This window comes from Labrus bergylta, chromosome 12 (assembly GCF_963930695.1).
Source record: "Labrus bergylta chromosome 12, fLabBer1.1, whole genome shotgun sequence".
Classification (NCBI taxonomy): Eukaryota; Metazoa; Chordata; class Actinopteri; order Labriformes; family Labridae; genus Labrus; species Labrus bergylta.
This window is the reverse complement of record NC_089206.1, coordinates 19709076-19725084: the sequence shown is the minus strand read 5'-3', so window position 1 is coordinate 19725084 and position 16009 is coordinate 19709076. Positions and strand designations below refer to the sequence as shown.

The window sequence follows — 16009 nt, the reverse complement described above, 5'->3', positions numbered from 1 at the left end:
TTGTATACGTAACAACTGTAGACTTACTGTCTAGCAAACAGTTGCTGACAACATATGGTTGGCTCCTATCCAAACATAGATCTGCTACTACTTAGGTGCTTCACTCATATAAGGTTACAGCTTCAGACACCTAAAGGTAGGAGTGTTAACAGGTGGTAGGCAGACTTGAATAATACATTTCACGAAGTTACCAAGATTAATGAATTTCATGAAAATTCGTACTAACAGCAATGAACTGTATTTTCACTGTAATGAATTATATACACATTTTTTAACCCTTTACACATACAGTATTGTTTTTCCTCAGCCATGTGTGCTGGACAAAGGACTCAGGCCTGTATCACAGTTCTCAAGCCTGACTAGAGTTGTTTTGGAGGGAACCATACAAAGGAGTCTTAGCCCAGCACCCCCCAACAGCAACTAACAAATAGGTGTGAAAAGTGGGGGGTTGGGGGGATGTCTGAATTCTCTATCCTCATTGGAGGAGACCTGAGGTAAACCCCCAGCAATTCCAATCCTTAAAAGCAATCACTCCACTCACGTTCATTCTCTTCAAGTGTGGTCTGCTGACACCCGAGGGTAACCTCTCCAACATGATGGACTCCAGCATTCAAGAGGATTCGGTTGAGAGGCGACAACTCTACCAACTGAGCGACAGCCGGCCATAATGCTATGGGTGTAATGCTATGCTAGTTTACCTTCAGTCAATGGCTTTCACAAACAGAAAGACCAGTGTACCCGCCATTGAATCAAAGTCCGGCCACTGGCTTTCTGGTGTTTAAGTAACAGTTATTAAAGAATATAACCAAAGTTGACGGCTTCCTTTGTTGTCCACCATTTTGTCCATGTGACGAAGCCACATGGTCCACAACTACACTTTTAAGATTAAGATTTATTGATCTCTGCAAGGGGAAATTTCTGTTTTTACACTCTGTAAGTCATGCAACACACACATAGGCTGAAATATACACATGCACAAACCAGGATCCTATGGACATGCACTAATGGAGAGATGTCAGAGTGACAGCGGGCGCTCCTGAGCTGGTGGTGGTGGTGGTGGTGGTGGTCTGGGGGGGGGGGGTTGGTGCCTTGCTCAAGGGTACCTCGGCAGTGCTCAGGAAGTGAACTGGCACCTCTCCAGCTACCAGACCAACTTCCATTTTTGGTTGTTCCCAACCCAAGTCCATACAGACTGAGCTACTGCAGCCCCTCATCCTCATTCACAAGCCTTGCTTGATAATGTTTGTTGCTTAGATTAGTTTGTAATAGTTATTTGTTTGATTAAGTTCATTGATTTTGGATTGCTGTTACTTTGTTTAAATGAATTCTGTTATAATTTAAGAGAGCAGTTGTTTGTGATTACTGCTGTATTTGCATTGTGATATAAACTAGGTGCGAGGGCTTTATGTACGGATTTCACGCCTTCAATTTATTAAATACAGTTATTAACTATTAATAATATTAGTAATTAAGTAACTAATTTGAGACTGATTTTAGTAATATTTTGGTTATATTTCCCTGATTTCAGGGTGGTGCCCCCAAGTTGATTAAACATAGTTTATTGATATTGTTATTTATATTAATGTTAATTAAATATAATTCTTAAAAATATAACCGAAGTTGACCAGATAAAACCCCAACAAGTATGTCCACTGAGAGAAGGCAGGTGAGTGTCCATTTTTTATGGTTGTGAGGTAAGAAGGTTTGATTGCTGGAAATGATGAATTACAGTGATTACAATTAATTTAGATCAATATAGGGCATAAACACCCATCCAGTCAATAGGATGATAATCACTTTTTGGCAGCTGAAAATTTCATTTAGGTAAACCTTTTAGTGCCTGTCCATATTACACACGATATAGCCTATATATGGGGTAAAATAAGTCAATCAAGCTTAAATTAAACGATAAGGATACTGTAAAGTTCAACTGTGAAAGCATTAACATGATTAATGTTCTTACAATAAACTTAAACCATGTCCATATGATTACCTTGACAGTGAATAACAAGGAAATAAAGTTACCACAACTAACGTTGACTTCAGTGGATTTGCCCTCTGGAGGTGTAAATAAATAACTACAGCTCAAGAAATAAAATCATCACAAGCATACATTTGAATTCATCCTTTCTCACATAAAATAACTTACTCTCTTGCCAAACTTTGAGGCATGCATATCTATGTAGCCTATGTATGTATGTATCTTGAGCGTTATCTCTGAGCCCCTACGCTCTGGAAGTAAATGCAAGTAGCTCGTGCTGCTGTGATTGACCTTATTTGTTCTTACCTTAATTTTATCTATTTATTTATTAATTTTTATGTATTTTATTGTACCAGTGTTTTTGCTGTGCATTTTAAGGCATATTTTATATTCTGCCTGTTTTAAATCTTGTTTTCTCTTTGCACTCTGTAAAGCACATTGTAACCTTGTTTAGATAAGTGCTATATAAAGTTATTATTATTATTATTATTATTATTATTATTAATAAGAGTCTACAACACCTGCATCAAGTAACCCCTTGAGTATAATGACCTCTGCCTACCTGACAGCCACACTACTCCCCCAAGTAGTGAAAAGTTTAACCTCACAAAGCAATAACAAATATTTTTCTTACAGTATTATTTCTCTTCATAACACAGGCACTTAAAAAAACTGCTAACACCAATGTTATTAATTTTATTCATTTATTAAAGACATTTTGCACAAACTTCACATATAACCTAAACATTCTACATTTTTGTGATACTTGCTTGAAAAACTTTAAGTGCAAATCATACAGACAAACTGTTCAGAGATTGAGGACATGATTTTAAATAAATATACAAAGCTCAATTAAAAGCTCAAAGTGCTACAAGCACTTTTCACAGTTAAATATTAGTCTCCTTAAAGGACCAGTACATCCTACACATCAGTCTCAATTTAGAAATATTACCAGCAATTTTCTAAATGCAAAAATGTAAAATAGCAGTACCATAACTCGCTCTCTCTTCTAGATATAAGCCACTGTCGAATTTTACTTTTAATTGGACTCAAACTATACAATATACATAATTCTATTACATTGACATAACTATACAATAAAGAAGCTCTAAGATAGTGACAACTTGCCTCATACATTTTTTCTTTCATACATCCAGTAGTGACTCTTTATAAAAATGTCTGTTGTGTACACGCTTGTATTCGTCTAACAATCATCAATCAATGTTGACGACTGTTATACAGGTTATAAGTAATGATACAGTGTTTGGACACAGACTGGACTTACTAAATGATGATTTCTAGCTGTTGTATGAAAAAAAAAACTTCAATGTTCCACGTTTCCATGTAGTATTCGGGTGCAAAATAATGTCTACAAACTGGACAACTATATATTGCAGAAAGGCTGAGCACTAAATGCTGATTTAACTTTGAATACATCTATTTGCTATGATGCAGTACATAATTAGAGTAGTTTGGGAACTGCAGTGTGAATACATCAAACTGATGAATCTTTTAATTTTTAAGAGTAAATTATCAATTTGTGGTGGCCTGTTTACCTAAATTTTGACATATGACATTGGGCTGCATAGGGCAACCTTTTTATAAAATAATACAGGCACTTTTAGCCAATTCTCACACCAAGTTTTGTAGGATGAAAAAAAATGCTTTTGGGTTAGGTTAGGTATGTGGAAAATACCAATCGGCAGTTTTTCCACTTCAACTTCATGACACAGTTGGTCATGTATCAACTTGATGACACAATTTTCTCAAAACCTTTATCAGATAAATAGCTAAATATTAACGTGGCAATTTATATATCCACATAATCAAAAATTAAGATTTTCAAAGGATGTACCAATGAGACAATATTAAGTTTGTTGCAAAAAATGGCAATTGCATCTCTAATAGTAAATAGCAATGCCACAATACTACAGTGTTATTTTTTATTTAGAGGCAATCTTGATGTATTTTCTGTGATTACAATTTCTAATTTCAATCAGATCAAGAGAGCCACAATAGATTCAGTTTTAAATGCCCAACTGCACCATTTTAAACAATCCTAATACATGTAGGGGTGATACAAGTTCATGCAGTAAGAGTTAAAAGCAAAAGGCCACAGACAACAGAAAAGAAAAAGTGCAAATGCCTGCTGAAAACGGTTGCCACCTGCCTTTCCCTCTGAATAACCTGCCAATATGAAATGAGAGACGCCTTCCAGTGTCATTCCTTCGACTCCTCTTCAATTTCTGACATTTTGCAGTCAGATTAACTTCAAAGTGAAAATCCAAGATGGTGACAATGTTTTTGTAAAGGAGAAATTTACAAAACCTCCAAGCTGCTACAAAAGCATTCAAATACTCAAAGTCATCCACTCACTGCAGTATCATCAATTTTCTTCTACTGTCTGCAATTCAGTCGTTCATTGTACAATGTGATGCAATCTTTGAGTCCATGGTGTTTGAAGTGTGTTAAGAAGTTCTCTTCCTTTAGTATCACTGCCACATATATGTAGGTGGAGTTCCAAACAGCAGGGTCCTGAAAGCAACAAAACAAAACATTTATTGAAATGAATGGGGTTAGTTGCCTTCTATGAGCACATTGCTGCATTAAGGCAATTGATGCCTGATTAAAGTGATTCTATTTATCAAGTTTTTATTTATAATTTACATTATTTTTTTCTCTGTTATTCTCAGTTCTGAGTGTGCAATTATAACAATTATATCATTCTAAGAGGACTGTTTTTTGTAGAAGGAACTTGCAGTTGTTTATCCTGTAGAGGATACATGTACTGTAATACCTCTATTCTGTTTGCATTGACATCACTTGATCATTATTTAGCAATTTGTTTTAAAGTGCTTCAACTACCTGATGATCCCTGGAGGGCTGCTCGTTAGTCTTTAACCTGTTGGATTCTGCTCAGAGATGTTAATAACAGCTCCAGTTGCTTCCTCTCGGCCCTGGGCCAAAGGCGGCTTCCCCTTCTGTGGTGAAATCTGCCGTGGTTTCACTATGGTGATTTTAATGGGGATTCCTTTGATGCTATGCTGCACTCTGCTATACTGACGCATGGAGGGGTTGAACGTGCGAACAATGGAAAGTTCACTCAGAGTGGATGTCTCTTGTTTCGGCTGCATGCTCTCTTTTATAACTATTTTGCTTCTTTTGTCTGCAAAGACAGTCTGTGCTGGCAGGAAAGCAGGTCTTTTAGCAGGACAAGACGTCTGAAGTCTTGTTTTATGCTTAGGTGAGGCTTGTTTCTCTCCCAGTCCTCTATGTATGTGTCCATCATTCTCCTTAGTTACAGATATACCTTCATCTTTCCTTTTCTTCACCTCTTTGGGTTTCTTGGGGCAGACTGCCATGTGTTTGGTTCTGCTTCGACGCATTGTGAATTCTCTGCTACAGTGAGGGCAAACAAAGATCTCCTGCTGCTTGTTCACCTGTACTGGAGAATTTTTTTTTGCTGGAGGGGCTGACTTGTTCCTCTGTGGCATGACCCTTTGTGCAAACCTTTTCTTCCTTTTGTTCAGAACCCTGAACTTTATTCTGTCTGTTGATTCTTGGTCAAGTTTGGACCTGTTTGATTGGCTGGGTCTGTTTGAAGCATTTAGCCTATTAGCAGACAATATTCCATTTTGAGTTTTTGCAAAGTGGCGTAGTGGGATGGGATTCTTTTTCGGTGTGTATCGCCTTTTATCACTGGCATTTGCACAAGCAAGGATATGCTTGTGCAGCTCTGGTAAGTTATCAAAGCTTTTGCCACACTTTGTGCATCGGATAGCTGTACTAAAGGTTTGTGGGATGTTGTGGGTGTTAAAGTTTGTGGCTGAAGCTACTGAGCCATCAGGTGATCTGTTATGGTATGGAAAAGGAGGAGGCTTATAGCTGGGATAATGCTGATTGATGCCAAGACAAACATCAGGCCCACTGATTTTGGCTCCATCTGAGGCCATGATTTTAATTGTTGTGAACAATTCTTCAGTAGCCACATCTGCTTCACCTTCTTCCTTTTTCACCCGTTTTTCATGATCCTCTGGAGTATCTGGCTCTGAGGTCTCCATGTTGACTTTTATTGAGGAATTGTAGTTCTGAGGTCTTAGTTTCCCCTTTTCCTCTTCTGTGTATGTACACTGCTTGCCAGGATGGGACTCTTCCTGATGCTGTTTCAGGTTGCAAAGGTAGACAAATTCTTTAGTGCATGCACTGCAAACATAAGTCTTGCCAACACCGTGGAGACATGATCGATGGTCAAGCAAAGTGGAGGGTTTGTCAAAAAGCAACACGCAGAACTCGCATTTGTAGGGCCATTTATCAGCATGGCCACCGACATGATGGCTCAGTTCTTTTATTGAATGGAAAAGCTTATCACACACATTGCAAATGAAATTTTTCGTGAAAGTATGTTGCTGTGCATCACTTTGTGTCTCACTTGAGGATTCACCTTCTTTAGCTTTTTCAGAAGAAATGGGACTTTTTATTGGGTTTTCAGGTATGGGAATAGTATTATCAGCAGCATCCTCTTCTTTTGCAGAAGGTGGCTCTTTAACTGGCTCTGAGTCAGGATTTGTTTCACCTGCAGCAGGACAATTAGATTTCACCAAGGTGGTTGTGGATAGGGTTTTTGACTCTGAAATAAAGGACATAGGAACAGTTGGATCCACAGTTTGAGGGTTGGGCACTGAAACAATCTGTTGCTGTTCTATGTCATTAACAAGCATCTTTGAGGGTGCAGGGAACTCTGCAGTGTTTTCCTGTAAATTAATTTCAGCAGGGACTACATTCCCAGGGTCTTCGAGAGCTAATGTACACTCTATCAGCACAGTGTTGCTAGTAAAGTTGTAAGAATTTATAAGAGAATCATTTAAAGTAATAGTGGGAGGGAATGAAACTTCGGGTACATAACTGGAATCAATTATAGGTTGATTGAGAGCTATTTGATCAGTAACAATCACATGGCCAGGGAGCTTTAGAGGTGGGTCATGGGATTGTGAGAGAGTGCCAAGGTTTTCAGAATTTGTAGTGGCAAATGTTGACAAATCGGTTATTACCTGGACCTGCTGGTTTGAAAGGTTAGATATAGGCGGTGGTGGTTCTAAAACGGTGATTAATGAAGGAGCAGAAGGGAGCAGGGTGTGTGGGGAAGTGATTGCTATAGTGCACGGTGAAGCTGGCTGCAAGGTGAAAGGGGTGTGGGAGGCAGGTAAAGGAGTCAGAGAATTGGGGGGTAGGGCAAGTCCATAAACAAGTCCCTCGACAAGTGGCTCTACTGGGTTCATTATATTTGGACCTGTAACTATGAAGTCTGCAACTAACATTGTCTTGTGATTTCCGAGACCTACATTTTGCTCTCCAACATTCATTAATGCCTTGTCCTTTATGCAAGTATTTAATTTTCCTTCTTTTAAAATAGCCTCTGAAACAAAACTTAAAGCAAGTTCACCTAGAGTTTTTTTTTGCAAACTTAAGTCAAGAGCAGCATCAGCTAAGGCTACATCTTCATTTCTTTTTACTGTATTAGAGAGATCCAGTGGTTGCTGGTTACAGGAATTACCTCCTAACACGGGAGTCCAGTTTTCTGAAAAGACAGGTTTCACTGCTGGCTCCTCCACTGATAGAGTTGTGTTGTCCTTCTCATGGGCTGTTTGGTGCTCAGGTGAACTATGGGGAGTCTTCAGCTGTGCTGTGCTCACAGCATCACAGTCTGCTGTATCTAGTGGCATTGTTTCCTCGTTATATGTCGGGTTTTCCTGTGGGGACATTGGTGGGGATCCAGTCCTTCTTGTAAACCTCCCTCCTCCAGCTGGCAGGACAGAAAGGGAGACTGGTGAACATGGCTTTTGGCCATCTGGGATGAGTGCAAGAGTTGGTTCAATGCCATCCTGCTTCTCCAGGAGCTGCTTTAGTTTAGGTGACAGAAACACTGTTCTTTCCTTCTGCACAATGGTGGACTCTACTTTCTGAGGAAGTGTATTCTCTATTAAGGAAGACACAAGGGATGATGAGGATGAAGACACAACCACATTTGACTCCAGTTCTGTTTCAATTTGCGGTAAAAGGGGTGGTGTTGCAGTTCTTCTTTTGGTTAATGGTTGACCAGGTATCTCTTTACCTGGAAGTGATTCTGTGTATAAAACCTGGTTTATTTGGGCGGGATCTAGAATCAGGGCATCCCGACAAACTAAAGTTGAAGAGCCATGTTGAACTTCAGCGTCACAGGTACTGACTGTACTTGTTGACACTATCTTTCCATCTATGTAAAAGCTGAAATTCTCTGAAATATTGCTAGAAACATCCAGCATGAACTGTTCTGTGTGTTCTCTTTCATTCCACAGAGCAGCTGACGATGCTGAACAGTCACCGAAGCCTGAAATGTTTTGAGATGTTTCACTGAATATCCTCTGGTGATTTTTCTCTTCACGAAGGTGAGTTTCTTTAAGTTGCAGGTGCTTCTTATGGATCCTGTGTTCATAGAGTTGTTTGTCGTTATGTTTAGTGGATATCTTTTCACAGTAGTTGCAGGCATAATGGCCTTCTGATACAAGCTGTTTGTCTGGCTGTGCAGTGTCGTCTTCAACTGACAAAATGGAAGTATCAGAGCTAATGGGGGATGAAGAATTAAGCATGACTGAGCTCTCTGAATCCAGAGGTGTCATCTTCTCATTTTGCAGCTGACTTAGATATGCACCAAAATACGTATTTTTACTATTGCTTTTATGTACATGTGCCTCATTGTTCAGCAACATGTGGATGTGCCGTTCCAAGCCTTGTTTGCTGGTAAAATGTCTCTCACAATGCTGGCAGGGAAAAGAGTTCAAGTCTTTTTCAGCTTTATGATTGGGATTTTTATGGGGATCTTGCCCAACTGACTTTATCATGTCTGGTTCCGTATTAGTGTTCTCTTGATATATGTCCTCTTTCTTCCCTTGCTCCATATCATCACGGTCTCCAAATTCAGAGATGTACAAGTGAGGAGAGTCCTCCATCTTCTGTGGCAGTTGTATCCGGTTAACTAGAAAGAGGTCTGTCACCCAAGACTTATGACAGCTGTCAAACCTAATGAAGGAATAAAAAGAATATTGTGAAAAGAGATTTGATATAGAAATAATCCATTTATGGACTGAAATTACCTTAAATATCAATCATTAACCCTTAAGCAATCTAAACATCACAAACTATAAAGGGGATGGAACAAAATAAGGATATGGCATTATATCGTCCTCCTGATTTGTGTGACACATTATATTGTCCTCCTGACTTGTGTGATACAATTATCAAATTGTTGGTGCCAAAAACATAATGATAATAATATAGCCATCTAAACAGATTTCCCTTGCCAAATGAGGAGTCCCATAAACACTTCAAGTTCAAGTGGGACAATGCAGAACAGTAGGGAAAAGAAGCTGAAGGATGAAGCATGATAAGAGGTGAAACTGACATCTAATTGCAGAGAATATCTTTAGCTTTTTAGGGGCATTTTTAATTCTTCAGTTAATCAAATATCAAAATGTGTCACTAAGATTGTCTATAAATGTATAAGTTATCGCAGAATCACTGTATTGTAATATTATCATTATTGTCGGCCAAGTACAATGAATCGTATCATATCTTGTGATGAGGTTACAGTGTTTCACACCATTATTGTCAATAGATGATAAATGTTGGTGGGGTCCTGCGAGTTGTTCCTGCAACTCCTGTTTCTGAGCGCACCTGAATGCATCTCTCATTGTCTAAGCACCCCTGAATGCAGCATGCTAACAGCGCATCCCCTGAGTAATGGCAGAGAGAGAGACATGCCCAGAAAAGTCCGAAGTCAACTAAGTCGACTACTGTATTTTCTGATGCTTCTTACGGACTTTTTATTATTGCGTGTGTCCATCAGACACAACCACACACACCCAGGCCTCCGCTGGTGCTCACCTGTGCGCGCGCAAGTGTCTGTGTGTGTGTGTGTGTGCGAACGTGTCTGTATGTTTGTGTGTGCGCATCGGGGCAAAACTCCGCTGTGCACGACACAGAGAGCAGAGGAGAATTGTAAACACTCGCGGCGTTGTGTATATAAGATAAATAACATAAGGCTATTAAGTTTGTTTAATAAAAGGAGGAGGTACAGACCTGTTCTATAGGAAAGGTATCCTTATGACTTCTGTTGTGATCTGGCGCTATATAGAAAATAAGACGAACTTGACCATCAAGGGGGGCGGGGGTGCCGTTGGGGGGACGGGCCGCCCCCTCTAATGTAATGGTAGGGGAAACACTGAAGTTAGCTAATTGTTAGCAATGCTATTATTTATGCACAGATAACATTTTATACATACCCATTCTTGAGAATTGGGACAAAACCCATTTTTTTCTGTTTTACATTGTTTTCTCTTCAATTATGCTGAGAAAATATATATTTTTTAAATTCTTGGCTATTAAACCCTGTAATGGGCCAGCCTCCCAGTGATTTATTATTCCTAAAATACTATTTTCTGCAGCTGAGGACTTTTGTCAACTCTGTCGGACTTACAAATAGTCACAGTATTTTAAAATAAAACCTAAAGGAAATGTTTGACGTAAAATGTTTAAATTTTTTAAAATTAAAAACAAGATTATTCAATTAGCTGTATAATCCAAAAGTTTGGTTTCTTGTTATTCAACAAATAAATACAATTATAATGTTGCTCACCTACAAATTCTGTTGATTTTGTAATTTGACGATAACAACATATAATACACATAAGGTCTACCATAGAAACTGTTTACTGACATAAAATCATTTTATGAAGCATTGTGAACATAAATTTAATGATTATGATAGAAAAATACATCTGACAGTGTTGACAGCCGTTTGACAGACTTCACATCATTTAAAGACTTCCGACTACATAGTATGTGTATAAAACATTATTAATGTAGGAATGATAGTGAAATAACGTAATAATAATTAAATGAAATCATTTGAAAAAAGAAAAATTAAATTAATAACGTTAATTGAGTTACATCACACCTGTCAGATGGATTAACTGATGGAGTTGACGTCTATCTTTGGTAAGTTGCCATTTTAGTTTTCAAAGGTGCTTCGAGTTCTCTCAATGCAAACCAAAAACATGTATTTATAAACCATAAACCTTATTTAGTTCTGATTTTAAAGGGATATGGAGTTATCTTGTTACGCTTAAGACACACCTGATAGCAATATAATTTTAATGAATTTCTCAACAAATAGAAGGCTTGACGATGCTTGAACAGGATTGTCCCCTTTTTGAAACCAGGAATTAAGACAGGGGTCCTTTCGTTGTAGCTCACCTCTATGCCTGATTACATTATGTTTTTGTAAAAGTATGACGGAGTTGACAAAAATCTGGGACACAACTTTAACAGGTCAAAATGTTCATAAAAAATACATTTAGTTTTTCTTTACACCTATTGTATTAGTAGGTTTTGTAGTTTTAAGATTTTTAATACTATTGACAATTTTTTTTTTCAAATTCTGGGACAAGGGTGTTTTCTAGCATAGTTCAGGTTTAGACATAAACATGATAAATTAAATCAGAAAATTTGGTATTACATGTTTGTTTCATATAAAAAAATATTTTAATAAGATATTTTCATTTAAATAGAGTGGGTTAGGTAGGTGTGTTCGTAAGTGATATTTTTAATCTTGTTTGCCTGGGACATGATCAGTCCCAATTCTCAAGAATGGGTGTGTTTGTTCATTTTGTAAACCTTTTAAGAGACTGCTTATAAAACATCTATAAAAATTACATAGATACATGGACTTTATATCTGTAACACTTTAATGGTTAATAAATATTTTATAAAGCATCTATTAACAGTTTTTGAATGGCTATTACAAAGTTGCAACTGACAATTATAATAACTTTATACTTTATTCCAACTTTATAAATGACCACCCAAATAACACTTATAGATGCACTACACAGTATACATCCATTTACAAAGTATTATAGACACCAGTTTCAACTTTACAATAACCATCCAGAAAATTATTGTAGATGGTTTACAAACCAATTATTAACCATTGAAAAGTATTAATTAGCTATCTAAAAATGTTTATAGATGCTTTACAAAGTATTAATGAGGTGTTATTATAATCTTCACTTCCAACTTCATAAAAGCCATCCAAATAATGTTAATAGATGATTTCCAAAATATAAATTAACAAATGCGTAGGACCCTCTTGAAACCCAAGGAATTATTATTTAAGTATTTGATTTTTATAGATGTTTTAAAAACGATCTCCTAAAGGTTTACAATTAATTTGGTAATCATTGACGAACACTTGATATAGTGTATAAAATGTTATGATGTGTGCAACAATAAACGGTTAACATTACATAAAATATAGCATTACAAATATTCAGCAAACGTTTTTAACTATCATTTAATTGTTTAGTTGACAGTAAAATAACTATTAAGTAAAGTTTAATTAACTATCAATCTACCCTTTATTGATGTGTGTGTTACCCTGATTAGCAGTGTTTCCCACTGGCCGCCAGGTAGGTGCCCAGGTATATTTCTGACTTGTTTTTATTCAATTTGTCATTTATTCATGAAAATGCTGCGAGCGCGCTTGCACTGTCTCACGAGCGCCCTTGCACTGTCTCGCGCATGGCTCCGTACAAAACTGAAACTTCTCATGGCTTGAAAATGTTAATGTACAGCTACTTGATGCTAGTGCTGTGCTGGACTCCTATAAATAATGGAATATCGAGTGGAACTTGTGTTTGGGTCTGGGCTCGTGCGTTGATAAATTGAGCAGATTAAAGTTGTCTGTTGCAAAAACCAAAATAATTTAGAGGGCAGAACATATTTGATATAAATACAAACCTAATATCAAAATATGAGCGTGCGTACTCCACCGCTCAGGTATCTCGTCAATCTGTGGGAAACACTGTGACTAGTATATAAGATTTTATAGGTATTGTGACTAGGGCTGAAACGATTCCTCAACTACCTCGAATAATTTGAGGACAAAAAATCATCAAGGAAAATTCTTTGCATCAAAGCATCGGACGTCACTTCCGGTCCGGCTTAGCGTTACCGCACGGTGCATACTTCTGCGTTGTTTTTTTTACGTCACGTCTTACCTCAGGAAATCCCCAAACCCCCCTCCCCTCTAACAGGGATAGTCTCCCGCTGTGAGGAGCATATGTGAATGGCTAGGTCGGGAGAATCTCCAGAGCAGTTCTCCTGTAATTATCTAGGTATTATCCGGAGTGCAGTCTCTCTCTCTCTCGCTCTCTCTCTCTCTCTTTTCATAATATTAGCCAATGTTTTATTGTTATTATTATTAAACATTAAATACTGATAATAGTAGATATTGTTATTGCAAAATCTTACCATTTTCATTGTCAGTGCAGAGTAGAAGGCATGTTTTGTTGAACACAGAAGCTTTTCTTTCTATTGGAAATAGAAAAAAACAGTAAAGCAAATGAATCACAAAACAATGAAACCATTTTTGTTATGTACCATGGCACTTTGTGGTTCTTTTCATTCAATAATTTGAGCTAAAGTGATCAGAGCAAACATCTGTGGTGGTGGTGTGGGAGTAGCTAAGCCTAGTATATTTTAACATGCTTCTGGTTGATAAATAAACTTGGTCCTCAGGCATATCAAGATTATATTCATTCTGAAATATGATATGTTTATGGGTACACACGTTGTAACACTGTAAATATCAAGTTTTCTGTTACATTGCCTTTCTGATTACACATATTAAACCAGCTTAATCTTCCTCTAAGTCATCGTTGGAAACAAACAAAAAATAACTTTGGACAAAATGGCAGGATCATCGTGTGAAAGGTTTGTCATGTTCTTCCACCTGGTCCTCACAACTTCATCTCATCTGCTTCATCTCACTTCAAATCTGTTTAACTTAAGTTTTCAATTCAATCATCCATTAAAAGGTTGCTTACTGTGCTCATAGTGTAATAGTTACGCATTTCACATTTTAATCAAATCCTTAAGTGCTTGTGCTATTTCCCCCGCACACAGTCATTCACAAACATGTTTCATGCACTCCTAGATACAAAATGAAATGTAAACAAAGACTTACATATTGCTTGTGTTTGTACACGTTATCTGGCAATTATATTTTTAAGAATGGTGTGATGACTTCCTGTGGCACACATGAAACCAAATTAAACACATTATACCACCAGAAACACAATTAGTCCAACACCATTCAAAGGCCTAACTCAGACTCAATGATTTGAAGCAATTTCGTCATATTCAACTTCACTTTCCTTCTGCGTTGCAACAGGCTTATTTAGATATATTTTTAAAAAATATATAAATAATTCCTGTTTTTGTGAATATCATAAGTCGAATTGGGTTTTGGGTGCGTTTACACGAGCAGCTGCTTCACCTGGTTTGATGACGCTCCCTGTCTTAGTACGACAGCTAGCTGCTCACACACATGCTGTTTCGCTTCAGAGACAGCTAGGTCGGCCAATAAAAGGACATCTATCTTGTCTTAAAAAAGAAACTTAAATGGTATTTGAAAGGCGCTTTGAAAATGATTCCCAATCACCGCCATGCTCCTTAGATAATGTTTCACATCACAAGTTGAAGAAATCAGCTGTTATCGTCATTTAAGCATTACCATACTACAGCTAGCTGCAATGCTAGCTAGCAAGCCGGGCTATTCGACACGACCTTTACGAATACTGTAAATCAGACATGAGAGTTACACTTACGGACACATTTTTTGCAGTCACACACACAATTATTACAGCGGCTCAGGTACAGTATTCCTCTTGTGCGGGTTGTCGACAGATGTGTTTTCTTCCCTACTGTACTGCTACCAAGACGTTTCTGGCTTACTGATTGGCCAGAGAATGTGGTTGTCAAATATGGACCAATAAGAAACCGGTTTGTTAAACTGTGCGGCTGTCACCAAGACTGAAGTGACCATTACATCACAACAGCAGATGTCTTCACAAAAACGTACAGACCTATGCAGTTGGCTTAGTTATGACATTTATTCATCAAAGATTGTATAATTATGTCTTCCTTTGTTAACTCGCCAGTGTTCTATTCTAAATTACATTTATATTAATTTGAATTCGTGAGGGAAAGGACCCGAAATTGAAACTGAAAAGTGCAAGAAAAGAAAATCAGTTTATCACGTAAATTACTGTTAGCCTATTTAAATAATTCACATTAAAAAGTTAAATGAACACGAATATATATTATAAATAAACACTGGGATTTCGATAAAGCAACACCCATTATGCTTTATTTGTATTCTGAACTCTAAGATGCAGTGTATTAACTTGACCTCTAGAGGGCGCAAAATATTCTCCACATAAAGAAGTTAGACGACATAATTCTGTGCATTTCTAGGGATCAGACTCTGAACGTGGTCTTTCATTGGAGATGTGTTATAAGTGTTACTATGATCTATGTTAAAAATTAGTTAGTATTAGTAGTAATAGTTTTAATATTTAAAGTCCCACAATCAGACAAAATATAGGCCTATCAATATAACATTATTTGTGTAATATTTCTTGACTTATATATATTGTTTTGTTTTATTTTATATATACGCATATATGTTGGTCTTGAATTAATTGTATCTTGCGGAAATAGTGTCAAATTTAATTCTAATTTTACCAGGACATGTCATATCTTGAATTCCCAATGGTGGGTCTGTTTCACAGCTGCTAAGAAATAAGAGGCACAAATGTTACTGAATGTTTAAGGAGAATGTGAACTTGTCCACCCCCATCCCCTGCTCTTTTATCCAAAACAATTGTCAATTGAATCACACTCATACTTCATAGTATGAGCCAGCCTTAGTTCAATCCTACAATGATTGATAGAAAAGCTAACCCCTGGTTTCACAAGTCTTTTTTCCACCTCCAGAATCACACAAACATATAAAACATTCATTGATGTGATCTGTAGGATGTCAACAGATCCCACATATACATCTTTGACATTGCACAACACATGGGTGGTGTTCTCATGGTACATGCATGGCATGTGTCTCATTGAAATGTTGTGGTGTGGGTTGAG

At 37.4% G+C, this 16009-nt stretch overlaps 1 protein-coding gene across 3 annotated transcripts; it reads right to left on the bottom strand.

Annotated features, from left to right (window-relative positions):
- Positions 1 to 2663: 2663 nt before the first annotated feature.
- Positions 2664 to 14808, bottom strand: prdm2a (PR domain containing 2, with ZNF domain a). Of its 3 annotated transcripts, none has more exons than XM_065961364.1 (5): positions 14686 to 14808; positions 13328 to 13387; positions 10094 to 10212; positions 7533 to 9034; positions 2664 to 4516 (listed from the first exon to the last, which is right to left on the bottom strand). In XM_065961364.1, the coding sequence occupies exons 4-5, from the start codon at positions 8962 to 8964 to the stop codon at positions 4401 to 4403; spliced, it is 1548 nt and encodes a 515-aa protein (XP_065817436.1). In that variant the 5' UTR covers positions 8965 to 9034; positions 10094 to 10212; positions 13328 to 13387; positions 14686 to 14808; the 3' UTR covers positions 2664 to 4400. The 3 variants fall into 3 exon arrangements, with proteins under 3 accessions (XP_065817436.1, XP_065817435.1, XP_065817434.1); XM_065961363.1 differs by lacking the exon at positions 10094 to 10212 and adding an exon at positions 14043 to 14105 and having other exon boundaries at positions 14686 to 14804; XM_065961362.1 differs by lacking the exon at positions 10094 to 10212.
- Positions 14809 to 16009: the final 1201 nt, after the last annotated feature.